Source organism: Neovison vison, chromosome 4, assembly GCF_020171115.1.
Source record: "Neovison vison isolate M4711 chromosome 4, ASM_NN_V1, whole genome shotgun sequence".
Lineage (NCBI taxonomy): Eukaryota > Metazoa > Chordata > Mammalia > Carnivora > Mustelidae > Neogale > Neogale vison.
The window spans coordinates 155104682-155131943 of record NC_058094.1 but is presented as its reverse complement, the minus strand read 5'-3'; the positions used below and the strand labels follow the sequence as shown (position 1 = coordinate 155131943).

At 37.9% G+C, this 27262-nt stretch overlaps 1 protein-coding gene across 3 annotated transcripts in view; it reads right to left on the bottom strand.

Moving 5' to 3' along the window:
• DMTF1 (cyclin D binding myb like transcription factor 1) overlaps positions 1-26172 on the bottom strand; it is a 45482-nt gene extending 19310 nt beyond the window's left edge. For 2 of the 3 annotated variants that reach the window (XM_044245933.1, XM_044245935.1), the window contains exons 1-7: positions 26065-26172; positions 15370-15492; positions 13854-13970; positions 11995-12117; positions 7319-7413; positions 3724-3838; positions 2151-2227 (exon numbers count right to left, since the gene is read on the bottom strand). In XM_044245933.1, the coding sequence (XP_044101868.1) occupies positions 2151-2227; positions 3724-3838; positions 7319-7413; positions 11995-12117; positions 13854-13962 (519 nt within the window). In that variant the 5' untranslated portion in view covers positions 13963-13970; positions 15370-15492; positions 26065-26172. The remainder of the gene's footprint in view (positions 1-2150; positions 2228-3723; positions 3839-7318; positions 7414-11994; positions 12118-13853; positions 13971-15369; positions 15493-26064) is intronic. The other variant, XM_044245934.1, reaches the window with a different exon arrangement.
• Between the last annotated feature and the right edge of the window lie 1090 nt (positions 26173-27262).

Sequence of the window (27262 nt, the reverse complement as noted above, 5' to 3'; positions counted from 1 at the left end):
TTTTTGGACGTTTCCTATCTCTGCCAATCCATTCCTCCTCCCACGCATCCAAAATAAAACACCCTGAAGTTACTCCAAATCCTCCTTTTCCCTCTTCTCTGACATCCAGTCACCAGGTGTCCTTACTGACCATCTGCTTATCTGCCAATTCTTCCACCACTCTAGTTTTACAAAGTCCTTAATTATCTCATACAGTCAAGCAATCTCAAATCAGTCTAAAAGATTTAGATCTCAAAGATCTCACGTCAGTCGCATTCCTGCTCTTTACTCACAATTGAAGGGGTCCTTGAAAACCATCAACTCCAATCCCCTAGACAAGAAACCAGCTTAATTCCCAAAGTTCAGAGTTCTTATCATTTGTTACTCCCTAATATAAACCTGCAGCATTTTTCAAGCTTTAACTAAAGTTTATGTGGCCGGTGGACAAACACTTTCAGTGGTCACTGCATTTGTGTTTCTCTTAAAAATATTAGTTTGGTGGGAAGGATCTTTATTCATTAACAAGGAACTGAAGTTTTTTAGTTTATTCCTTAGAGTTTACAGAGCTTAGCTCAGGAACAATGCAGATTAAAATCAGGTTTAGGAATATGGACATTCTAGGCACCAATATATTTATAGCAGTGAAAAATTTTATCAACCACCCAAGTATCAAACAATAGGAGAATGGTTAAATAAATGCTGTACATGTCCCATTCCCAAACAATGTTGATGGTCTGTATTTCAAACATGCACTAACTCCAATAAGGGAATGGTCAGCAAATTACTAGAAAAAGTCCCTTGAAAAGACCACAGACCTACTCCACCAATCCCTCACTCAACTAAGTTACTAGTTTTTCTCATTTCCTGTAAGACAGTTCTATTTCTTTGGACTGGACTTCAAAGCCAAGTTTCCAGATAATTACTCGTTTCAAGTTAAAGGGACTAATTTAATGTGCTCTGAGTTTCATTCGACTCCTTGGTGCTCAGCCTTTGCTCATGCTCCCTCCAGCCCCATTCTAGCCCAAGTTCTTTTCCTTTTTGGGGCGCCTGGGTGGCTCAGTGGGTTAGGCCGCTGCCTTCGGCTCAGGTCATGATCTCGGGGTCCTGGGATCGAGTCCCGCATCGGGCTCTCTGCTCAGCGGGGAGCCTGCTTCCCCTCTCTCTCTCTGCCTGCCTCTCCATCTACTTGTGATATCTCTCTGTCAAATAAATAAATAAAATCTTAAAAAAAAAAAAAAAAAAAAAGACTCCATTCAAAAAAAATTAAATAAATAAATAAATAAAAATAGGGGTGCCTGGGTGGCTCAGTGGGTTAAAGCCTCTGCCTTCGGCTCAGGTCATGGTCTTGGGGTCCTGGGATTGGGCCCCCCCATTGGGCTCTCTGCTCAGCGCCTGCTTTCCCCACCCCCACCCCTGCCTGCCTCTCTGCCTACTTGTGATTTCCGTCACAATAAATTAATAAAATCTTAAAAAAAAAAAGACTCCACTTAAATTCTTGCTCTTCCAAATATTTTCCATAACTGTCCTAACCCTAAGAATATACTCTTCCTTCTCCAACCTCATGCAGAATTCACAACATATATCACTCACATGGTACAAAGCCTTACTCTTCACCTGCTTTTAACACTCCCAAATGAACTGCTGGCTTTTAAAAGCCAACACTGTGTATTATAGCAATCCATATCTCCAGTACCTCAAAAATACTATGTTCAAGAGACATTTAATGAAAAGGATGACTTAGCTAACCACATATAAGCCTCAATGGAAAAATGAACTAAAATTATTCATTTTTTTTAAAAGGGGAAGACTCATGTTGTAAATACACTCAAAGAAGACATGAATCTTAGGCTTTAGACAATACAAGGATAAACTAATTTACAGGCTGCTTGAAAAGACAGGGCTTTAAGATTCTGAGAAGCTATTAGGATTCTGCCTGAATTTCAGGTGTTGATTAACACAGTAAAGTTATGTTAAACTAAAAATTTGAAATTCGTTAATAAATAGGCTATAATTATACACCTTACAATTATGAAGCTATGACACATTAACCAATCATCCATTAGAAAAACTACTGAAAAGCTCCTTATAAAGTATATACAATGATGCTTTGATGATTTTTGCAATTGGCAATGAAAGAATTTGTGAAACAAACAAAAAATGCCATAAAATACCTTTAGATAGCGTTCAATATTGTTCATCAAAATATCAATTTCTTCCTTAGACCACATCCCCTGTTTCCATTTATGTCCTTTAAGGGAAAAGAAACAATGTTATAGAAAATGTTATCCCTCAAGAGGAATAAAATACTGCAAATTTGCTTTGTGATTAAATAAATTATCTATGCGAACAAAATATAGCTACTTTTTTATTCATCTGAAATCTGAAAAATCCCCAATAGTTGCTTTTGTAATCTCTTTTGAGTAGACTCCAAGCCCAAGGTGGGGCTTGAACTCCTGACCCTGAGATCAAGGGTCACATGCTCTACTAACTAAGCCAGCTATGTGCCCCATTACCTCTGGTTTGTAAGGAAGAATACATTCACTCCTAGGGCACCTGGGTGGCTCAGGCAGTTAAGTTGTCCAGTTCTTGTTTTGTTTTGGTTATTTTTTTTTAAATTTTTTTTATTTTTATTTATTTGACAGAGAGAGATTATAAGTAGGCAGAGAGGCAGGCAGAGAGAGAGAGAGAGAGAGGAGGAAGCAGGCTCCCTGCCGAGCAGAGAGCCCGATGTGGGACTCGATCCCAGGACCCCGAGATCACGACCCGAGCTGAAGGCAGCGGCTTAACCCACTGAGCCACCCAGGCGCCCCCAGTTCTTGTTTTTGACTCAGGTCATAATCTCAAAGTCATGAGATGGAGCCCTGTGTCAGGGTCTGCGCTCAGTGTGGAATCCGCTTGAGATTCTGAGATTCAGTCTCCCTCTCCCTCTGCCCCCCCCGCCTTATACTCTCCTTCTCTCTAAAATAAATAAATAAATCTAAAAAACCACCACCAACAACAACAACCAAAAAACAAAACTACCAAAAAACCCAAAACCAAACCAACAACATTTGATTCTACTAAATAAAGACAATAATAAGTAAAAGTCTAAGAATTTATTACTTCCTCTCAGTTATATATGTCTTATTCTTGGGAGCAATACAGGCATGCTAAAAAGACATGAAAATTACAAAAAGCCAAATCATGCTCAAAACTGTCTGAAAAATTCACCAATGAAAAAAATAAATTTTATGGGCAAAAGAGCATGCACAAATGATTCTAGGACAAGGTAAACATACTATGTTGGATACGTAATGAGTATTTACTATGCAGTGGATGAATGCAATTCCTTTCCTTAACTTCAGAGTGGTATAAACATAATCCCCACTTTCTTGTAGCAGCTCCCCACCAATCCTCATGAACTCCAGAGCACTATAAACAATTTAAACCTCTAGGCCGCTTATCAGATCGAGAGTTTTGAAAAGACTTGACTTCGCACTCCCATGTGAAGTTAACTACTTTCTTTTAAATGCCACCCCTGTGCATTTGTTTATGATTTACTGCATCTCAGAGAAATTATGATCACTGAAAAACAAATGTTGGTTTCATGGTCTCATTCAGAGCCAAAGTTAATCAATCACAAAAACTCAATTAACTGTAACTACTCAATCACAATTATGAAGTCCTCAAAATCCTGATGACTCCGAGTTCTTCTTACCTCCTCTTTTTTTTCCAATGGACACTGAAATTCACATTACTTCTTACCTTTGTTAGTCAGAGAATCCTTATCTTCTTTAGTTGTAAACCATGCTTGGCTAACTGCTGAAACTTCCTCATTACCCAAGGGAGATATATCATCTAGTTGTTCATTCTGTAGAATCTTGAAGGGGTAAAGGGGGGGAAAAAGTATAGCTTTATTTAATACAACTTGATTCATCTTTATCTGCAATACTAAACATTATAAAAACTCTAATCTATGGAAAAACAATTTTTTTTCCTGTTTTTATTATGACAGTATGAAAACAAACCTGCCAACATTAACAAAATACGACCTTCATTTAAGTAAGTTAACTCCGTACTAGTGGCATGACTTCTATAGAATAGTAGCTAGGGTTCCATTAAGTACTTAAAGAAATACAGGATATCTAAAGCCATCTGTTTATTTATATATGTAAAATAAGCTCATACATATAATAAAATAGAAAGGTTTCATTTGACTGTCATGATTGTTCAGGTCCCTTAGGTAGTTTGCTGCCAGAATATAGTCTTCTGTAATGTTAATCTCTTGCTAAATTTAAAGGACTAATAGGCCAAATCAGAAGACATAGCAAAATCTCACGGTCTCTTTATGGAGAGGTATGTTTTAGCCAGCCTTTAGAACTGATTCCTAACCTCATCAATGTACCTTCTTCTCAAAGAACTGTATGTTATCGCTTCCTCTTCTTATTGCAGCTAAAGCAGTCTTTACTGAGAAATGTGTAGTTAAAAACTAATAGCTTTATTGAGATATAATTCACACACCATAAAGTTCACTCTTTAAAGTATACAATTCAGTGGCTTTTAATATATTTATACGATTATCACACCAGGTACATTTTCAATTATAGACATATGTGATCTAGCAAATTCTGCAGGAACAAAACCGCTTAAGAGAGCTGGCCTTGGGCTAAAGATAGCTATCGTATGAGTAAGGAAGATGTGGCAACAGGGCTACCATCGAGAGACAAGCCCACCTATCATACGTAGGCCAGGAAGACAGTCACATGCCCAGTGACCACTCAGCTCAGTTCAGTCTCCAGACTGGGTCAACTAAGCTATGTCACTGGCCGGAGGTAAGTCCTAACAGACATTGGACTACTTTTTGAGTAGGCAGAAACTGAATTTCTAATTTCAAAAGGCACTGAAATCATCCTGCTTGGGAAGATGGTAGCTGTCAGTCAACAGCTGAAGTACAACGAGGAGGAAAGACACATCTCTACTGTTATCTCGTTGTTTTTTTAATCTGGAATGAATGTGTTGTATTTTAAAAAGCACTGTCCTTAAATCCATGGACAAAAAGCTAGAGTCACTGGAGTAAGTATGAAAAGTTTTGTCACCCTATGCTTATCTGTCATACATTTTAGATTTTTTTGTTTTAAAGATCAAGAGGCTACCTCTATAAAGGTGAGAACAGAGACAGACTAGACAGATAGTGTCTAAGGTCTCTTGTATTCTGAACATCCCAACTGTCTAAGATTTGACACAGAGGTTATTCATCAAGGGTGACAGATTGCTGTGAGAAGACCTTCATATAAACAATACCCACTATTAGGAAATGTAATGTAGAAAATACTCTCTTGAGATAATCTTCTTATATATTAATTAGCTTGTTAAAAAAATAAAACCACCATTTCCCAAAGTGAGTCTAAATATACAGCCCTCTCTTTGAACCTAGGAATATCCCTGTCATGCTGATTAACTGTTCTCTTTGGACAAAGCCTAATGCTTTTTGTCTCAAATTACTCTGATGAAGAAACACAATTACCACATTCAAAGACTAAACACGTAAATGGTAAACATGTAAACAGCCATCAAATGAAGCCAATAATTATTAAATTTTAGCAGTGAAACTTAACACCATCCGATAGCAAATGAATGGAGTATTGTAGATGACTTAGGCTCCTCAAAGAATGTCTAACTATACTTAGTATATACATATTATTAAGTTTTACAGTATTTTACCCCCATTTTTCACTACTTTATAAACTCATTTTTAAAAAATTACTCAGGTATGTTTAGTATGCTGCTGTTTTTGACATGCAGCCTTTCTGAGTTGGTATAGTTGTAGGGTTTTATGTCTGTAACATACAGACTGGAAATCTAAATAATCCCCCCATGAAATACCTCTTGTAGCCACAAAGCACTGTAAATATTGGGAAATTTTTGAGTTTCTAATTATCAATGCTGAAATGGATAGTACATGGACTACAACGGTATGTGAAACAGTTACACCTGCTTTGGCACAGGACACCACAAAAAGCAGGCTCGTTCTGAACTCTGAACTATGCTTTCACTCACAACCTAATGGTATTTTTATGAAACAAGTATTAGAAATTATTAAATGTTTTCCATACACTAAAATGGTAATAACAAACCAAGAGGCTAATATCAAATTATAGCTCATTAACTTTTAAGAAATAACCCAAACAAAACCACCCTATAATTTGTCTCACACTGCCATTGCCCAATCTTTTAACAAGCAGGTTGTAAACCAAATCACACATGTATATATACACAGCTATTTTTACTGCGCTAAAAATGAAACAAAGTGAGACTATACAGTCTTTGAATTGGAAATGAATTTGACAAGCCCAGTTTTGAAGAACGTGCTCTATAGCTTCAGAGGACTTAGAAAAAATTCTTGTCCAAATCACCCTCTCAAATCCAAGAGCAGATTATGAGGATCTGTAGGCAGGCTCAAAACTGTTTGATGTACATGAAAGACTCACTCCTCTAGAAATCTTGTCATTCTAGACCCACTGTGAAGCTCCCTGTGAAGAAGGTTCACAGTGCACCCACTGGAGATTTCCTCATTCTTTGATGTTATGTATCAACTCGTAACTTTTACACTTAACTGAAGGGTCATTGGAAAAATAATGACCTAATGTCTCTATTATCTACTTCAAAAATATGTTATTAAATAAAGAAATGAAGCAAAAGGACAAGATACTAAAAAGAAAGGCACAATCAGCCAGACATTAACTTTAAAGTAAAATAGATTTAAGCTCCAGGCTATCTAAGAGAGCAAAGAATTCTGAATACACTTCCCAGAAATAAGTCATATATAAGATACAAAGAAGTTCAGTAGGACCTGCTTGTTATCCAACCACTTAACTCAGGGTAAAATGTATCTTAGTCCTAGAAGGACCAAAAGGGACTACAACTGTTAAAATTAAAATCCATGTGAAATGAATAGCTTCCATTCATACTAGAACGCAACACATATGTAGCCCTTCTAAATCAGTCACCAGAGATACTGCTGGGTAACACTTAAAAAGCTTTACACCAATATCTTATATAACTGGTAAGATAAGATTTAAGGTTATTTAATAGCTCAAATGAGATCATCCTATGTAGATAAAGAATGCACGTGCACCATCTGTCTCAACAGATGTGAACCACTCTACAGGGAATGAATTTTCAAACTCTATCTTTGCCTACTATTCTGAGTCGTATAAGTGGGGACTGGAAACCTGAATGAAAATAATAAATCTTACCTCAATTCTGTCCTTTGTCAGACAAATTATGTTCTCATCATTTTACCACCTAAGGTATGTGTTAAGGATAATCCTCTTGCGGTCAGTAAAAAGACTCACTATACCTGGATCTGGGTCACAGTTCCCTCAGTAATCTCATCATCTGCCACCTCTGTGGTTGCAGTCATGGTCACCTCAAAGCTCTGATCATTTTCTGAAACTTCAAGAAAAACAACAATTCAACTCCAGAATAGTAGCAGATTCTAATTTAAAAAAAAAAAAAAAAAAAAAAGGAAAGAAATTCATGGGAAAAAATATGTGATCATCTAATTTCCTAATATATTCCTTGCCATATATGCTTAACAAAAAATTTACTGTGTACCTGATATACATACTAGGCATTGCTTTGGGTAACAGGAAGACAGCAGTAAGCAAATGAAACAAAGTCCTACCTTCATGGTGCTTATATTCTAGTAGGGGAAAGACACAAAATGAACCTATTATGTCAAATGTTGATGAATAATGAGCAAAAATAAAGCAGGAAAGGGAATGTATTGGGGAAGGGGACTGAAATTTTAGTCTGAAAAGACTAAATTTTAGGGACTGAAAAGGAACAAAGATTTGAACCCAAATGACAAAGGGAACGAGTCATACAGGTATCTTGAGAAAGAACACTTCATGCGGAAGGAAAGCCAAGAGCAAAGACTCTGAGATAGGGGCAGACCTGGACTGTTCAAAGGAATGGTAAGGAGGACAGTGTGACCAGAGAAGGCTGAACAAGAACATTAAGATACCGTGTGGGGGCTTGAAGGCCAATGTAAAGACTCTGGCTTTAACACTAAGAGAGGAAACTACTAGAAGACACAGAGTAACAATCTGATTTTTATTTCAATGGGATCACTCTGGCTCCTAAGGAGACAACAGTCTGAGGGCAGGAAGGGCTACAGTGAGATCACTTAAGAAGCTAATTCAATAATCCAGGTAAGAGAAGTTGGTGACTGGACCAGGGCAGAACTCAAGTGAGGGGTGATGAGTAGTTCAAATTGTGGATATATTTTGATTTGGGAGCCAACAGGATTTGTGGACAAACTAAAAATGAAAGAAACCATAAAGTCCAGGATGTTATGAAAGTTTTAAAAATCTGACCTAATGGAAGAATGTACCTGACATTAATGAACTAGGGAAGACTGCGGAAGAAGCAAACATTAGAATTTAAGAAGTTTCAGGAGCTTGGTTTTAAACACACTAGTTTGAGGCTGAACATCTAGAATTAAGATAAATTCTGGACTGGAATAAATCTGGGCATCATCACCTGAGACAGGATTTGAAATTATACATTCTAGAAAGTGAGAAGAAACAAAATAGCAGCAGCAGAAGAACTGGGTCCTGGACTGCTCCAATTTACAGCCCAGGGATGTGAACAGGTCAGCGTAAGAGACTCAGAAGGCACAGAGAGTGAGGTAGAAGAAACTACAGGAATGTGTTCCCTGAAAACCAAAGGACAAAATGTTCCAGAAAAGATGGAGTGATAAATATTATCAAAAACCGTGGATAGCTCAAGTAAAGAAGACTGAAACAACCAAAAAAATCACCACTGTACTTAGCAGCAAGCTAGTCTCTGGAGACATGGGAAGAATAGTTTTGATGAAATGATTAAGAGGTGAAACCCTGACTGGAGTGGGTTTAGGAAGAATGGAGGAAGAAATGGAGGTAAGTGTATCAATTCTTTCAAAGTATTCTGCTCTAAAGGAAAGGAAATAAGTTAGATGGGAGTCCAAAGTGGGCTAATGAGATTTTTTTGTTTTATTTTTTAAGGATTTTATTTATTTGTCAGAGAGACAGAGTGCGTACGCTAGCAGGGGGAGTGGCAGCCAGAGGGAGAAGCAGGCGCCCTACTGAGCAAGGAGCTCCATGCAGGATTTAATCCTAGGACCCTGAGATCGTGACCTGAGCCAATGCAGACACTTAAACCGACTGAGCCACCCAGGCATACGAGGGACTTTTTAAAGAAGAAATTATAGTAGGTTTGCAGTGCTGATGGGAATGATCCAGTGGAGAATGAAAAACTGATGATTTAAAGGAGGGAGAAGAAATGCAGCAACAATGTCCCTGAGTAGGTCAAAGGGATGAGACCTAGTTAAGCAAAGGCGGGCTTTAGCTAGAAGACAGACAGAATGTATAGACATAGCTAAATGTGGGTGTGTATTTTGTAGTAGTGGAAATCTGCAGAAACTTATCTGGACTACTTCAATATTCTCAGGAAGTAGAAGCAAGGTTATCTGCTGAGATTAACGAAGGTAGAGAAAACACTGGAGGTTTCAGGAATGTATTAAAACAGTCATTTCTAAGCAGGAGAAGAAACATCATTGGTAAGTGTGGTGTGATTCACAGGCAACAGTATGAGCCCACTTCAAGTTACTAATCATGACTTTAAAGTAAGATCACTTAGCTTGTTTGTGCTGTTTTCCAATTGGCTATACCAGTGTAGACATAAATAGCCACAGATTTAACCAGGGTTGTGGTTTCACTAAAGGGCAATGAAGTGAGAGAAGGAAAAAAGGATCTGCAGGTAAATGCAAGATTAACCATGTAACAAGCTGGGTATGGAAGAAACAAAAGGTACAAGTGAAAAAGAACAATGCAAAAGTGCTAAGATCAGTGGGTCCTAGTGGGCAAAGGACTGCAAGCATTCAAGAGTATTAGAGGAAGAAATCTGGAAAGACAGGAAGCAGTGCTAGAAGTGGATCACAAATGGACTTCAAACAAAGTAACAGCAAAGGAGGTAATGGGAGAAATAAACAAGTAGTGTGGAGAACAAAAGGTAGAAGAGGCTAAGATATTGCAACAATCATTTAAATAATCACCAAGAGTTCTGTGAATAGGGAATGGAGTACATGGGGTGGTAGATAATTGCAGTAAGAAGTAGTAAGTGATATAGAATGATTAACACGAGACTTAAGAGGATTTTTAAGGAGCAGACAGATAAACTTTTATCTGCTTTATAAAGCATATAATGAAAACTTAACTATTAAAATAAAATTTGAAGTTAAGTCTTTAAGAGCTAATGATATTTACTTCCCTGAACTCCAACAAACAATGATTTGCCCATTCAGTCAGTCCCACGTGATGGTGATGGACACAGAACTTCATGTTTTTATGTGACTTTTTTTTTTTAATGGAGAAGTTTTCTCAAGTTGATGTTATCAACATGTTTTTTACCAAATTAGAGAACAATACTTAAAGCCCATGTTTCATAAATTTAGTCTTACTACGAATATTAGGTTCTAGAATGTCCTCCAAACATGATGATGCTAAGACCCCACATGAAGCAGTCAGGAGCTTTTAGGTCAGCACAGCTAGATTATCCCACCCAGTTAAGTAAGTGAGTGTATGAAGGATTCAGTCTAACACCATAAAATAGAACAAAATATCAACTGTAGTTTGAACATAAAATCATGACCAAAGTGTTCAACTTTAACCAAATGGATTAACCAGTCATAATTCCCTCAAAAATTCTGGCTTAGTAAAATAAATATTTTTGTTTTACTTTATGTTCTGGGGATGTAATGTACAACATGGTGACTAAAATATATTTTATATATATAATATATATATAAGTATTTATATATTATATATAAATATATAAACATAAATATATATATAAAAATATATAAAACATATATTTGGAAACTGCTAAGAAAGCAGATCTTGAAAGTTCTCATCACAGGAAAAAACCCTGTAGTTATGTGCGGTGACAGATTTTAACTAGAATTATTATGTTCATTTCACAACATATACATATACCAAATTATTGTGTGTGCACCTGAGACTAATATAATGTTATAGATTAATTATATCTGAGTTTTAAAAAATTCCAGCTTAGAAAATGTCCATATAGGATTGTATGTGTACAGATAGGCCAGTCAAGTTTTAAGACTGGATCACAACCTAATCATGGTCAAATCAGGAGTTTAAAAATCATATGAATCATCACTAGAAGGAAAGATCATTTAATCAGAAATACATTATGTTTGTGTATGTCACTGGAAGCAATATTAGTAAATATTAGTAATGCTAACATTAACAATATCTTGGAACAAAGTCTCACAGTAAACTAATATAGCAAATGGTTTCTTTTCTATTTAACTGAGTAAGAATAAACTGTACATAAAAAGTGCACATAGACTTTATGAAGGCAAGGTTTACCATGATGAAAACCTAATCTTCGTTTTTTCCAACAGAATGAAGATGTGATTTTGCTTGATACCTAGAGCAAAGTTAAATTTCTCAAGAACCAGAATGGCTGGGTATGACCTTAGACAAGTTCTCATACCTCTCTGTGCCTTAGTTTTCTCATTATAAAACAGGGGTCATAATACCTACTCTACGGCATGTTTTCTCAATGAGGGCATGGGCATACGTGCTTCTGGGCGAGGTGTAGGTGAAAAAAGCATTCTCTTTATTAATAAAACAATAATACATAACACAGTACTTAAAAAAAAACAGTGTATCTGTGGTATTACAATTTCATGGTGGAGAGCACGATCAGGAGAAAATGTACAAAAGTTTGGGGTGGGGAAGATGACAACAATTAAAAACAAAAAGGCTGAGATTAAAATAGGCAGTATATGTAAAAGCATTTAGAGCCATGCCCACTCATTATGTGTTAGTTAAGAGTTATTTTGACTAAACAAAGAGAAAAATAATGGGTCTAAGTCTACCCTGAAATGCCAATTAGAGCTCTCCCAAGCTGAAAGTTGATTTCAAAAGGGAACTCTGTTCTTAACACATGGTGACTTACGTGGAAGTGCAACAACTGATATGCAAGGAGTAGAATCGTCAATACTCTGATCATCCTCAGAAGACAGACAAAGCCTTTTATGTGGAGGTTCAGTACTATCTTCTGAGTCTATTTCATCAGCTTCTAATGAAACAAAATAAAACAAAAATCTCAAAATCTTCAAACCAATGAGGAAAACCCAAAGTCTCCAATCAGTAACTGTAAAACCACCTTATCAATCTGCTCAGTTAACCCAATTATGCAGGTTGGACTCCAAATGACACTGCCTTCTCCGTCCCCAGTGCAGAACCCCAGCTCCTATCCTTATGGCAAGAACTATGAGAACCGGGGTGCCACTTTTTAAACATCACGCTTCTGTGCTAACAACCTGTTTTTCCAAATATTTCCCACGTAAAAACAAGGGCTGGTTCTTTAAACCACTCACAAATATTTACTGAATGCCTACTATGTGCTAGGTGCTGGGAACAGAACAATGCCAAATACTCTTCCTGTCCAGAAACTCACAGGGTAGTGGAGGAGATGACTAAAACGACAATTTCAAAATAGTGTTCTAAGAGTTATGCAGGTGGAATGAGGGGAGAGGCAGCTAATTTAGACTACAGGTGAAGGCAGGTTTCCTGGAGAAGGTGTCTTAAACTGGAAAGGACTTGAATGAACAGATGCCAGGGGTAAATGATTATTACTGGCATTACGAATAATTATTTGCAGTGACAGCGAGGTAGGAAAAGCTTACGGTCTGTAAGGAAAAAAGCCAGCTGTGAATTGCTGGGACACAGATCTATGAAATGAGGCAGGAAGTGGGGTTGGAAAGAAAGTGGAGATGACGGGAGTCCATCACTGTACTCTGAAAACCATGGGACACTTAAACAAACAAAACTGTACCACTGAGTATAATGAGCAAGGTCATCAGCAGTCTGGAAGATGAATTCAAGTGGGGAGATGCATTAAAAGGCTACGAGGGCCTCCCAGGTGAGAAATGAGACTCTGAACTAAGAAAGGGTGACTTGAAACAAAGGAAGCAATGGATTCAAGGAACAAAATACTATCAATAAGTCTTCATGATGGAATGAACATAGGAGATGAGAGAAGGGTTTATTCCTACCCACATTTATGATCTGGGATACGAAGTAATGAAGCTGACTGAGAGAACTAGGACTGGGAATTTTGTAAAAGAATTCAATTTGGAACATGTGAAATTTAAGGTGTCTGTGAGAAACAAAGAATTCAGAAAAAAGAAGTTTGAATCATTTTAATAGGTAGGTGGTAACTAAAATCTATTGAATAAAATAATCAGAAATTAAGTATTGAATGAGAAAAGAAGATAAAACCTAGGCTGAGCAAAGATAAACTTAAAGCAAAATAAAAAATAAATACAAATAAGGAATAGTAGAGAAGTGACAACAAAATCACAAGCCTCAAGGTTATGGAATCTTAACTTTTTACAGATAATCATATTAAATCTTATTCAAATAGTCATATAGAATCCTCTAATAGACTACAGCAAAAAACCTGACAGGACTACTTCTATATTTTCTAATGTACTACATACACTGCGGGCACCACATGATTTCAAAAAGGAAGTATATTACAGTTAACCAATCATCATCTTTGTAGGCTCAAAAGATTGTACTCATTCATAAAGTAGCTACAAGACTGAAAGTTCAAATTTACAGTAAATTCTAAAAATACAAACATATTAAAAAATATATATATATAAATTAAGGTTAATTCATGATCCAAAGAGAAAACCCCCTTTTCTACCATCCTGGCCTAATCTATCTGGGTAACAGGGATCAAAGGTGACCTAAAATCCAGAAATTCAAAAAAATCCACAATTCTACATCAGCAAGTTCTCCTACCATTCTGAGGGCAATGAAGAATGAGGTTCCCGTCTGTGTCCTGAGTCAAAGTCACAGAGTTCACAGTTTCTACTGTTACTGTGTCAGAATCCTCTTCAACTGTGCTCATACTCAAATCTGTAGAACAGATTTCGTATTTAAAACATTATTTACAAATACAAAAAGAGAGTAGCCTCCAACTTCCTCCTCCTCCCCACCAAAACACCCCCCAATTTATGTTCACTACAGTATTCTTTATGTGAACTGCAATGACAGTTCAGCCTTCAAAAACTGTTTTTCAAAAGGTTATCCCCACTATTTAGAGTGAGATGTAATAATCTGCAAGAATCTGACTTCTCTAATTAAAAACTTACAGCACTTATTTTTTCAAATGGACTTGGTTTCACCACGTCCAATGAAAATGACTATTCCAAGCTGTCTTATCCATAAAATATTATGTCTCATTAGCAAAACTCTCACCACTATTTATTGGCAATTTTGTGATATAGTCAAATAGGTGTTTAACTTCTGATTCTTTCAGAAAATTCATTAAACCTTGTATCTTAGAAAATCTACAATAAATCTTAATAATTAGTGTTTTTCCAAAACACTTCTTACAAGTATCTAAGCTTTATTATTATCTTAAAACTAAGAACACTGTGGAATTATCCCCACCATGTTTTTTTCCATGATATTAAATAAGCACATACATCCATCACTGACCAAATTGCCTTTTTTTTTTTAAAGATTTTATTTTATTTATTTGACAGACAGAGACCACAAGTAGGCAGAGAGAGAGAGAGGGAGGAGAAGCAGGCTCCCTGCTGAGCAGAGAGCCTGATGCAGGGCTTGATCCCAGGGATCATGACCCGAGCCGAAAGCAAAGGCTTTAGCCCACTGAGCCACCCAGGCACCCCCCAAATTGCTTTTATTTAATGGATATGGAAGTAAGCCATTTTTTGGAATAGAGAACTGATTTTGTTTAAAGTGCCTTGACTGCTATTTTACACATACATTATTTTCCTCTTGTTCAGACAAACTAACTGAATGATCAGTCTCACAATACAAATACTTCATGGCTGACAGGAGGAAGTATACTGAATTAAAATCAAGGGCCTGTTTGAAGTCTTTGGGGTTCACCTTATAATGCTCAACGAAGTTCTTCCCTCAACACTCAATTTTGGTCTTGTCCATCTACTTTTTACCAACTAAGTAACAGAGGCCATAAGCTTTAATGTATACTAATCACTCAATATTTGGCTCCTATATACAACATCTTAGTCTGTTCACATTTTTGCCATTTATTCAAGTGTATTTTCCCTTGGCAGAAAAACTTAAAATCTATTGACATGCACATGGTGAAGATTCAATGATTCACTCAGGTCTTACTCTACAAATTACTGTTTTAATGGACATCAATCATTTAACAATAATAAAGATGACATTTCCAAAATTAAAGATAAATAGAACTCATGATCTAGTTAACACCAGAATTTGCAAAACACAGGTGAAGTCCTTGGAACAAAGGCAGGCTTACCTAGAAAATAGATGAATCAGGTATAGCCCTTCCCACAGAATCAAGTCGCCTTCCCTTAGACACCAGCATCACCTTCATGTTATCCAGACTGCTTCTCTCCCATATTCCGACCTCTGCAACACTCTGAAAAAGTAAAAGCGTTACACAATAAGGCTTAAATAAGAACACACAATTGTGTTCTGTCAATACACTCATGACACTCTGGCCTCAAGTCTCCGTGATGTCTCAACTAGAAATGAAATGACAAAAACCAGAATTCTTTTCTAAATATATTTCATTTTAGAAACCAAATCAGCCTCTGAAAGTATTCCCCAGTGAAAGGCAGAAATTATGAGATCCTCTACTTATTTAGTGTATAGGCAGTTTCTCAACCCAAGCTGTCCCTCAACAGGCAAATATTCTCAGAAAAAAAAAAGGTTCAACTACGCTACTGGCTCTATGAACTACAGACAGAGCATGTGTAAACTAACCGCGGGTGTAGAGTACCACAAATACTACCAGGAACTATATTTTTTCTTTATATAACTTATCAACACCTCTTTATACATAATACATCTTAAAGCATTAAAAACTGTGCATCTGTAAACAATCCTGTCTATGGATCTGTGGAAAAAAAGAAACCCTAAACAACTGAGCCAGAAAAGGTCAATTACAAGCAAGCTCTTGAATCCAATGTTGTTCTTATTTCCGAATCCATTAAATTTTCTTAAAAGGTTGGTTAGTAATACTTTACTACAGAAGATGGAGAAATTCAATGTGGAAAAAAAAAAAAAGTCATCCATAAACTTATCAAAAGCAGAGTTCATTCACTCTCTTTGGTGTGTGTGTGCGTTTATAAATGTGTATACACTATAGTGTGTAAGCAATTTATATCCTGCTTTTTAGAGTTTATTCATATTAAAAAGTATGATGAAACCAAACTAGGTATCTAACTGAAGTTTTCGGAATCACGTAAACTTAAACCTCATAAAAAACATGACATTATTTAATAATTGCCCTATCTCTGGACATCTGCGCTGTTCCTAAGTTTTCATTTCCTTAAAACATACTCAAACATTTATATACTCTATTTCCTTAAATAGTATTAATTAGTGGAAATTATGACATAAAAGAATCTTTTATGTACTAAAAATTTATAGAGTTTTTTTAAAAAAAGATTTTATTTATTTGAGAGAAAGAGAGAGAGGGCGCATGAACGAGATCACAAGAGCAAGGTGAGAGGCAGAGGGAGAAGTAGACTTCCCACTGAGCAGGCAGCCAGATGCAAGCGGGATCCCAGGACTCTGGAAACATGACCTGAGCCAAAGGCTGCTGCTTAATTGACTGAGCCACCCAGGCATCCCAGAACTTGGAACTCTTAAGTAACACTGAGACAGGGAAACTGTAAGGGACCTCATGGAAAAAAAAAAAAAGAAAAGAAAGAAAAAGTGGTGTTTTTTTTTTTTTCTTTTGTTCTTTTTCGTGCTTCTAATTTTGCTAGGACCTGTACCCCCACCTTATACAGGACTCATGTATGTCCTCCTTGTAAAGGTCAAGGAGTTAATGATTTCTTTGAAGTCTTCCAGCACAACTGGTAACATCTAACTAAGGAGTGACCAGACGAGGTCCTCAGGAACATTCTCCAAGACCAAGACTCCAAACACTGGAGACAATACCCCAGGCTCCAGGGCCATTAAGTGACTTAAGGAGGACACCTGAGCACTAGTTGCTGTTTGACCAGTTCCTGGATACCTGAGAGGACTTGTACACCAGACCACTGCCCTTAATAACAACTCCAGACCAGCAAACAAAGATGAGACTCTTGCCCGTTTTCCTTTGAGTCTCCCTTTCAAGAAAAGTTGTTTGAATTTATATCCAAGCCACTGAGGTAGAACTTTATTCTTGGCAACCATTTTTTTTCTTTTTTAATAAAAAGAAAGCATGAAGCAAAAAAAACAGCCCAAGAGTTCATGTGATAGGTGCAAAGTAGTCAATGGTTTAATGTTTAAATCAATTTCACCAGGACCCAAATTAGTCTAAATTAAGAAAAAATAAAGGTAGATTTAAGACAATATAATATAGAGATACGGTAAAATAATACCAGAAAAAAGGAGCCCGAAATGGCTAGCTGAAATAAAGTATTAAATTCTTGATAACCACTGATTACAGGTAATCCTCTGCAGTGTACTAGCTTTCAATCAGAAATCTAGGTTCATTTTTAAAAATTTGGCAACTGAGGTTTGAGCTTAGTAAATGGTTCTAAGGTGCTTTGCAAATTAACAAGCGTATCTGTTCCATCAACAAATATTTATCCTTTACCTACAATGTATTAGGCACTCTCCAGGCACTGGGGATACAGTGGCCATTTTTTTATTAACTGCCTCTTTAGCTATGATCTTGACTCACTTTCCTGAGGCCTTTCCCACTCTCCACTGTAGTTAGAACCAGGAGGTCGATGTTATTTATTAATATTTAAGAAGCTAATCTGGTTTTACTTGAAATATAATTTTAATAGGTAACACATTTACATACTTCAAAATTCAAAAGATGAAATGGTTATACAGGGAAGTCTGCTTCCTGCTCCAGTTCCCTAGTCACCGGGTCCCCTATAAGTAAACTCTGTAAGTAAGTACTCTTCTGTAAGTAAATTCTTATCAATTTCTCAGGCTTCCTTCCAGTTATTTTATGCATATGTAAGTCAACACAGCCCTTCCTGCTACACATACTCTTTTTACAGAAATCAACACTGAACAGTACTTTAATTTCCAGGGCTTCAGCAAGATGAGGAGACACCACTACAAGAATGTGACTGAAAGCTGATTAGTAATAATAGCAAAGTCCCTAAAGTGGAGCCTGCTTTGGCCTGTTGCAGAGCAAACAAAAACAAAAACAAAAACACAAAACCCCCCAAACCCAGCAGCCAGTATGGCAGAGGCTTTCCATAATGAAGAGTAGCTGAATTTAAGGTTAGAGATAAAGACAGGGGTAGATCTCCCTCGGCCTTCCAAAAATCCTTGGACGGTTTTCAGTTGGGGAATATAATTTACATTTTTAAAAGATCACTTAGACTGCAGAATGGAGAGTGGATAAGCAAGTTATGAAGATAAGCTGTTGTCTAAGAGAGGACTCTTGTTGGACTACTGACAGCAGGCAAAGGAAGGAGACTGATTAAAGGATATATTTGGAGGCAGTGTTGACAGGATGTGCTCAATGAAGAGATGATGGAAATTAAGGAAAGGGTAACTATCTCAAGCCCACTCCTAGGCTTTAGGCTTGGACAGCTGATTCAGTCTGGGGGGCACTCAGATGTGTATTATGTATTTTTATTACTATTAGTAGGAATAATTAACATTATAAGGTATTCAATGAAGATATCACATTGACTGTTGGAAGCTGCAATTCAACAAGGATTAGACATATCAGACAAATGAGTTAGTGTCATGCAAAAACATTTTTTAAAGATTTATTTATTTATTTATTTATTTTGGCGGGGGAAGGGCAAAGGGAAAGGGAAACAGTCTCAAGCAGATTCTGACCTGAGTGCAGAGCCTAAGGCAGGGCTCAGTCGCACAACCCTGAGCTGAAACTAGTTGGACTTAACCCACTGCACCACCCAGGCACCCCGGCAAATAATTTTTAAACATAGTATCACTCAGAGAGCTTTGGTGAAACAGCTTAGATTCCAGTTTCAGAGCACCCTTTAACAGGTGGAAATCAAGCTATATATAAGCAAGCAAAGGAGAATGAAAAGGACCAGCTAGTGATGGAGAAGGGAAACTAAGGTGTTATGACACACAGAGTGTTTTTCAAGGAGCGTTAAGTAGTCAACCATGGCAAGAGAGAAGATCATGGAGACGTGACGATCTGATCTGTCAATATGGAGAACACTGATGGCCTTAACAAAAGTATCTGAGGTATAGTGGGGACAGCAGCCCTACTGGAATATAGAGAATTCAAAGTAGGGAGACAAGACAAACAGGTCTTTTACGAGGTTTAGCTTTCAGGGCAAGTGAGAGTACTAGGTACAGTAATGTCTAAAAAACTGTTGTTTAGAAAAGCACATCTATACTGTATTCTGATAGGACTATGAGATTATCTGAGAAATGTTGATGAATAAACTTGTGATAGTAGGGTACAAAGCTGAGTATTTTAGTGCCTTCCATTCTAATTCATTATACATGAAACTATGTTTAACTTCTGGACCTGTTCCTTATTTGGTTTATAGGGAAAATGTATCAAAAAGTATCTTCCCTTCATTCTCTGTAAAGGGTTAGATCATGTGTACTATTTTTATACTAACTAGAAACGAAAAGAGGAAAACAATTTTAACAGCCATCTTAACTGGTGAAATGGCTTTTTAGCACGTTTCCATCCATCCTTCGGTGGGTCTCTTAAATATCAACAGTATAGTAATAAAATCAAGAGAACATGTGAGGGGCGCCTGGGTGGTTCAGTGGGTTAAGCCTCTGCCTTCGGCTCAGGTCATGATCTCAGGATCCTGGGATCGAGTCCCGTATGAGGCTCCCTGCTCGGCGGGGAGCCTGCTTCCCCCTCTCCCTCTGCTGCTCCCCCACTTGTGCTTTCTCTCCTTCTCTCACTCTCTGTCAAATAAATTAAAAAAAAAAAAAAGAGAGAGAGAGAACATGTGAAATGCAGTATAAAACGTTTATAACGAAATACTTACATTCACATTTAAATGAAAAATGTATTTGTGTTCATTGAGAGCTCCCAATGAACGAGAACCCTCTTTAAGGTAGAACGAAAGAACAACTCTGGATCTGGTACTTAATACAGAATTTAATTAAAGAAATGAATACTTCATCCTGTTCACTCCAGTATTGATGTAAAGTTCACATTCAATGGATTATTTTAGGACTGGTATTTCCATCCACTAAATCTACACAGAGGCATAACTCATTTTATTATACATTAAGTTTTTTAATACAATGAAGGTTTATGGTAACCCTGTGTTAAACAATCTATTGGTACTATCAATAGCATTTGCTCATTTTGCATCTGTGTCACATTTTGCTAACTCTCACACTATTTACAATTTTTTCATTATTACAGCTCACGCTTGAACAACACAGGTTTGAACTGCATGTGTCCACTTACATGTGGACTTTTTACAATACAGTACTGTAAATGTGTTTTCTTCCATTTTTCTATTGTAGGAATACAGTATATGATACATAAAACATACAAAATAAGTGTTAATTGGCTGTTAGTGGTAAGGTTTTTGGTTAATAGTAGGCTATGAGTTTTGCGGGGAGTCAAAAGTTATACAGGGATTTTCAACTCCCCAGGGGGCCATCTCCCCTAAGCACCCAACACCTGTATATTGGTTGTGGAAATCTGTGGTGATTAAGACTAGCTGAAAACTCAGATGATAACATTTTGTAACAGTTTTTTCTTAAGTTTGCACATTGGCTATGACATGCTCTTGCATGCTTTTAAATGAACTACAGTAAGGATAAACCTAACTTGCACATGCCCTGAGAACCAAAAAATTCATTTGACTTGTTCTACTGCAACCTTTGCTTTATTGCAGTGTCTGAAAATGAACTTGCGGTATCTCTAAGGTATATCTTTAATGGTCCTAATTTGCTAAGTAAAGTGTCAAGTTTTCCAAAAACCACGACGAAGAAAAATGCATTTTTCCCTAGTTTGGGAATTAGTTTTGTAGATAAATTTGTATCCGTTTCTGACTGTCTAAGTGTGGGAGGGCATATTTTAGTGGAGATCGTGAAAAGCACAGGAGCTGAAAGTTGCTGACCCTACAAGCTTGGAGTTGGGATTCTACACTGAAAGATATGATAAGACTAAACATTGTTAAGATACTTTTATACAGGGAAATCAAGCAAGCTACAGAACTTGTAACACTAAAATTTTATTGAATGAGTTGACTGAAAAACACAGATGCAAGGTTTCTGGCTTAAGGCCACATTTAATTTTCGATGTTTTTTCTTAAACCATTATCAGGAAAGTTATTCATATATTCCACTGTAACATTTTGTGATGATCTTCCAAACATATTGTCCCAACTTTTGAACTTTTTCCTGCACTTACTTTATTGGGAGTATTTTCCAATAGTTCTACTTATTTTTCCATAGCATTTTTAATGGGTGCATGCTATCTAAATTTATCTAACCATTATCCTATAAATGAACTTCTGTTTGAGGTTGTGCTATCATGAAGACCCCATACTGACCACCACCATATCTATCATTGCATGTAATTAATGCCTTAGGAAATGCTTATAAAGTGGATTTCCTCTGGAGTATGTAATAAATAATTAAAAGATAAGTTTTAAGATATTTTGAAATCAAACTCTTTGCTAATTAGAAAGTCTTAGTGAAAGAGAATCAAGATCAAATGCCTGTATCCTGTACATGGGTACACAGATCGTTGGCAGAAGAGAAAGATGCAGAACACTGATTTTATTTAAGACAGGAACAGGACACTTCATACTGAGGTTGAATGCTTTGGATGGTTGTTCCAGGCCCCTGGGGATTTGTTCTTCTATACACTTTGTGAAAAGTTTGAGAAGCAAAGCTATAAAGAACATAAAGCATACTAGACTAAGGTAACTAATGATCCTAACAGCTTAGTTTTGAGGTGGCAAAATATGACTACACAGTGTCAAAATTATTTGTGCAGTTTATTATAAAAGGCTTTAATTGCTTAAGCTGTTGATTTCAACTACCAACTATTTTCTTCTTAAATTTTACTTGAGAGAGCCAGAGTGAGTGAGCACACAGGCTGGGGGAGACTCCAGCAGTCAGAGAGGGAAAAGCAGACTCCCCACTGAGCAGGGAGCCCTAAGCAGGGCCCAATCCCCAGGACCTGGGATCATGACCTGAGCAGAAGGCAGACCCTTAACTGACTGAGCTACCCAGGCACCCCCCAATTAACCAACTATCAAAAAACAATGTTATTATCAAAGAGAATTACTTGGTAGTATGGTTCATTTCAAAGTGCAGCATTTCATACCTGGTTTGACAATAAAATCACATTATTAAAAAGAAAGACTCTTTTTCATGCACTGCATGATTTAAGAGCTTATAATCATGTGTATCTGGCTACATTTAAAAATTTTATCCATTCAAAACTGAGCACTTTACGCAAGGAACCATGAGAAACTCTTTAAATGGAAATATATCAAATTATCTCTATAGTCCTCTGATGTACACTGATTTTTTTTTTTTTAAGATTTTATTTATTTATTTGACAGAGAGATCACAAGTAGGCAGAGAGTCAGGCAGAGAGAGAGAGAGAGGAGGCAGCAGGCCCCCCGCCAAGCAGAGAGCCCGACGTGGGACTTGATCTCAGGACCCTGAGATCATGACCCGAGCTGAAGGCAGCGGCTTAACCCACTGAGCCACCCAGGCGCCCCCTGATGTTTATTTTTAAAGCACACTTTCTTGACAGATAGTAACATACACATAAGCAGTAAATAAACATAATGGACCTTTCTTTTGCTACACAGTATGTGATGGTAAATAAAAATTAGTGTAGACAACCCAGTGCTTGGAAGAATGGCCTGACAAGAGTGTACCTAAACAAAATGACAGCTTAAAAAAAATTAAAAACTATCTGCAGTGTGCTTTTTCCTGACAACTTCTTTATAGAATTCAGTCATGGAATGGGGTATATTTCCACAAACTTGAAGCAGCAGACATGATAAACAGGTTCCTTCTTTTATTTATCTTTATGGAATCAAAGCAAAACCAAACCTATTTGTGATTTCTCCTACAAGAATTCTCTTCACAAAAGGAAAAGAAGGGGGGGGGAATGATATGAAAGCAAACAAATACCACATACATTTAATAAATCTATCATTTAACAAAGCAATAAAGTTATTAACTTTCTCGGTCATTTCCTATCATTTGAGGATAAAAAGGCTTTGGAACTGAAATTGCACAATATTTAGAGGTACACCAATTGCTAGGCAAACCTTTTATATGGAAAAACAGTGTTACAGATTAGGGCAGTAAGAGGAGATTAACTATTAAAAACAGAACTCCATTTTGAGAAGATAAACATCCCATAAGTAGCATCTAAGACATAAAAAGTACAACTCTTCCTAAACTTCATTAGTGTTCTAAAGTTTTGCTGTCCCTGCAACAATTACAAATGTGTGTTCAAAATGATCTAGAAGCTCAGTGTTTCAAAAAACACTTCCTAGCCCTCCTCAATTTTTAACACCAATATGCCAGGTTGTAAACCCCTAGGGATGCTAGTGTTTCACATTAGTGTGTTCATCCTCACAGGTGTTAACTTAAGCCAATGTACTTAATGGAGCATGACAAAAGCAACTGCTTATAATAATGTAGAGTTATTGTCAGAACATACAATTTTATTATAACGTTAATAAAAACTAGGGTCTGTAGATGCTAGAGAGATAAATGAAGTGAATAAAAAAAAGAAAAATAAGCTTCTGCTGTTTGAATTTCAATTCTAACCAGCAATATCTAAACTTACAAATACACTTCTCTCTCCCATTGCCTCAGGGTGAAATCAGATAAACCTGCGGTCTTAAACAAACAAAAACCTTAAAAAAAGATGCAAGGACATCTGCCTTCTTTTTACAGAATTCTCTATTAGTAACCACATCCCAGCCATACTCTGCTTTCGAAGTTTAAATCCTAACTCCACAACATTCTTGTGATTGCTTCCCCTCAAAATATTTCCAAAATCTTTACGTTCTGAGGAAAATACTTATACGATATATATTTATTTGTCTAACTGCTCATCAAAGTATGAACTTAAAGTTCTAAGCAGTATGCAATGCCGGGTACTTACTGGTGAAGACAGGGCAATAGCATTTGGCCCCACCATCTAGCTCAACTGCAATCAAATAAAGATAGTCAGATAGTTACGCAGAAAAGGCAGATTCTCGATCAGTCCCCAAAAGCGTATTTTGGGGTAAGCCTATCAACTAAACTAGTAAAAAAAAATTTAAAAAGATAAAAATTAGCTTCTTGGTGGCACAAAAGTATATGGAAGTAAAAATGAGATAAACATGAAATGTATTTTTCATAACTGTAATTTTTTTCCATACAAATTCAAGCGGTTTTGTCCCTGGTGAATGAAAAAACAGCAACTATTCTTCCACTAAATTTTTCTCAGACAGCCTATTTTTTGGTAAGGAACTGAATATTTATTTTTTCCTAAATCTTAACTACATTTCTGAATCTTAACCTAATAAATGCGCTTTTATCACTACACCACCAGAGTAAAACGCTAAGTTTTTGGTATTTATCGCCAAAGAATCTTTAAATGTTAAAGTGGTGGTAATTATTCAAATTACAAAAAACAAAACAACAAAACAGTAACACTAAAAAGATTATTAGAAACAACTTTAAAGCCGGATCAAAGAAAGAACCACCATTGAAAAATATGAAAACCTTTAACTAAAAAAGAAAAAAAAGATGTCCCGTTTGTAAAACTTTCAACACAATGGAAGAATAGTTTCTTACTTGGGCTGGAGCTTAAAAGCTATAAATGGTTAATCGCCTTGCACGAATTAAAAATAAAAATAAAATTAGGAAAAGATAAAAAAAAATTCGGAATGGTATTATTCTATTCTTAAAACACGGCACATTAGAAAGTCACCCTACAGACGATGAATTTTGTCGGATGTCCCAACAAGCAGCCTCGCCTACTGTCAAGAGGAACACGACGATGAATCAAATTACAAGAAGAGCAACGACACACCGAATTTAAATTTCCAGATTCAAACATGGAAAAAGAGAGGGACTACTGACTAACATTTCATATGATTATCACCCTCTCCTCATCTTCGCCGAGCATTTTTATTATAAAAACAGATGCTGTATCATTCAACGGCATGGAACGGCACTTGGCCACCTCTCCTCCCAAATCTACGCCAGAGACTGGGTCAAAACAAAGTCTACTGTAAAGGACAAGAAGATTAAAAAATTTTAAAACTTCCTCAGAACTCAGCAAAATATGACAACTACTACTCTGCAGACGCCTTTTACGGTTCTTTGCTCGACTAGGACACTCTCCCCTCCGCAGTCAGTCCAAGTCCCTCGTTTTAAGAGAGGCTGACCGAGTTACCGCGGCCAGCAACCTCGACTGCCTCTGCATGGGCCTTGAACAGCAGAGCTAGAACGAATCCCAAAAGATGGAAGAGTCTAAGACGCAAACAAGGTAAAAGAAAAAAAAGGGGGGAGGAGGGGAGACGAGACCCGCCCAACTCTCTCAAGCCCACCTCTCCTTCACTAGACCACATAGAACCGAAAAGGTAACAAAAAAAAACCCAAAAGGAACACCACGAGAAAGCAACTAAGGCTTCCTTACTCTCCACATTCTCGTGCCCAATTCTCTACCGAAGCTGCCGGCCCACCCCACCCCCAGGGGTCCCGGCGCCATTTAGCTCCACCGAAGCCGCCGCCATTTTCCGCCCCCGCCGGATCGCTGCTGCGCCTCGGCGGCCGCTCACTACCCGACTCTGTAGCCCGAGCCACCAACGCGGGCCGGGCCCTGAGAGGGAGGCCCTGGCCTGAGCGTGCGGGGACTGCAGCTTCAGCGTCATGAAGGCCCAGCTCCGACCCCGCCCGCGGTGCCCGAGTGCCCACAGCCTGTGCCGGCCGGCGGGAACAGGCTGGCAGCAAGGGGGCCGGACAGGCTCCACTGGGCGGAGCGGCCCTGGCGGCGGTTGGGACCTGAAGGTTCCATCGCACTTACTTCCTGTTTTGGGTCCGGGCACTTTGGAAGAACCAGGATGGAGGCTCCAAAAAATACCAGGATGGAGGAAGCAGCCACGGGCAAGAGTGGCTGCAGCTGGAGTGAGCGAGCGCGACAAGCCACCGGAAACGGAGCTACGGCCGCGCCCCGCCCCCAGCCCCCGCACGCTCCCCCTCCCGCTCTCCTCTCCCTTGGGACTGCCCTGCGTGGTGCCTGCTCACGTCACTTCCGGCCAAGTCGGAGCGCTCTAAGTCCCGGGTTTTTGGAGCTTTCGTACGGGTTGGTGTGGTTGTTGTTTGTGGTCGGCCCTTCTTTTCTCTTACTTATAGGAAATCGCGGTACCTACAGTTCCGCCGCTGATGCTGTGAAGGAGGTCCATTTTTCTTGGGCGTTAACTGTGGCCTTTCTGGCTCGGGGGGCAGTTGGGCCCAGCTGGCAGTTTCGCAAATTCGCCGTGCTCCGGAGCCAGTACGGCCGGGCGTGGAACGGAATAAGAGCCTTGCCTAGATGCAAAAGAAAGCCGGGAATTTTGTTTGGCTTCTCACAGTGTGCATTACCATAGAGGCGCTTTGGGCGTGTGTTGCAGTTCTAGTCAAAAGCATCCTCTGTTAGCATTAAGATTCTCCTCTAGGGCACAGGCCGTCTTAAACCACTTTTTTCCTAAGCGGGCTGCTCTTCAGTTGCGTGGGAAACTTTTAAGAAGGACCAATACTCGGGTCCATCCTCTGGACCAGTGTTTTAGAAGCTCCGTGAGACCCAGGCAGAGATTGTGTTTTTAAAGAGTCAAGGCCTTGGAAATCTTATGCGGAATGGTCCGAACCTGTTACCACTATATAGGATTCCAACCTCATTTTTACTTGTTTTGGAAACTAGATTCTTGTAGCCTTTCTGTACTGAGTTGACAGAAGTTTAAAAGTTAGACTTAACTAATGTTCTTGCTTCCAACAACTATGTGTAGACTCAAACTATGTTGTCACAAGGGTAATGTAGTCAGCCTCCGTCGTAAAGGTCAAATAAGGCTGTGGAGAATGTGAAAAGGTACTCCCAAATTGGTCCCAAGTAGCTAATGAGGTTCATAATACTTAATAATCCCCCCGATTATCTTAGCCTGTTTTGATTTTTCTACGCAGTTGTGGTTTCCTTTGACTACAAAATGTTGTTGAAAGACTTTGTGGAAGGGACAGTAATTCACAAACAT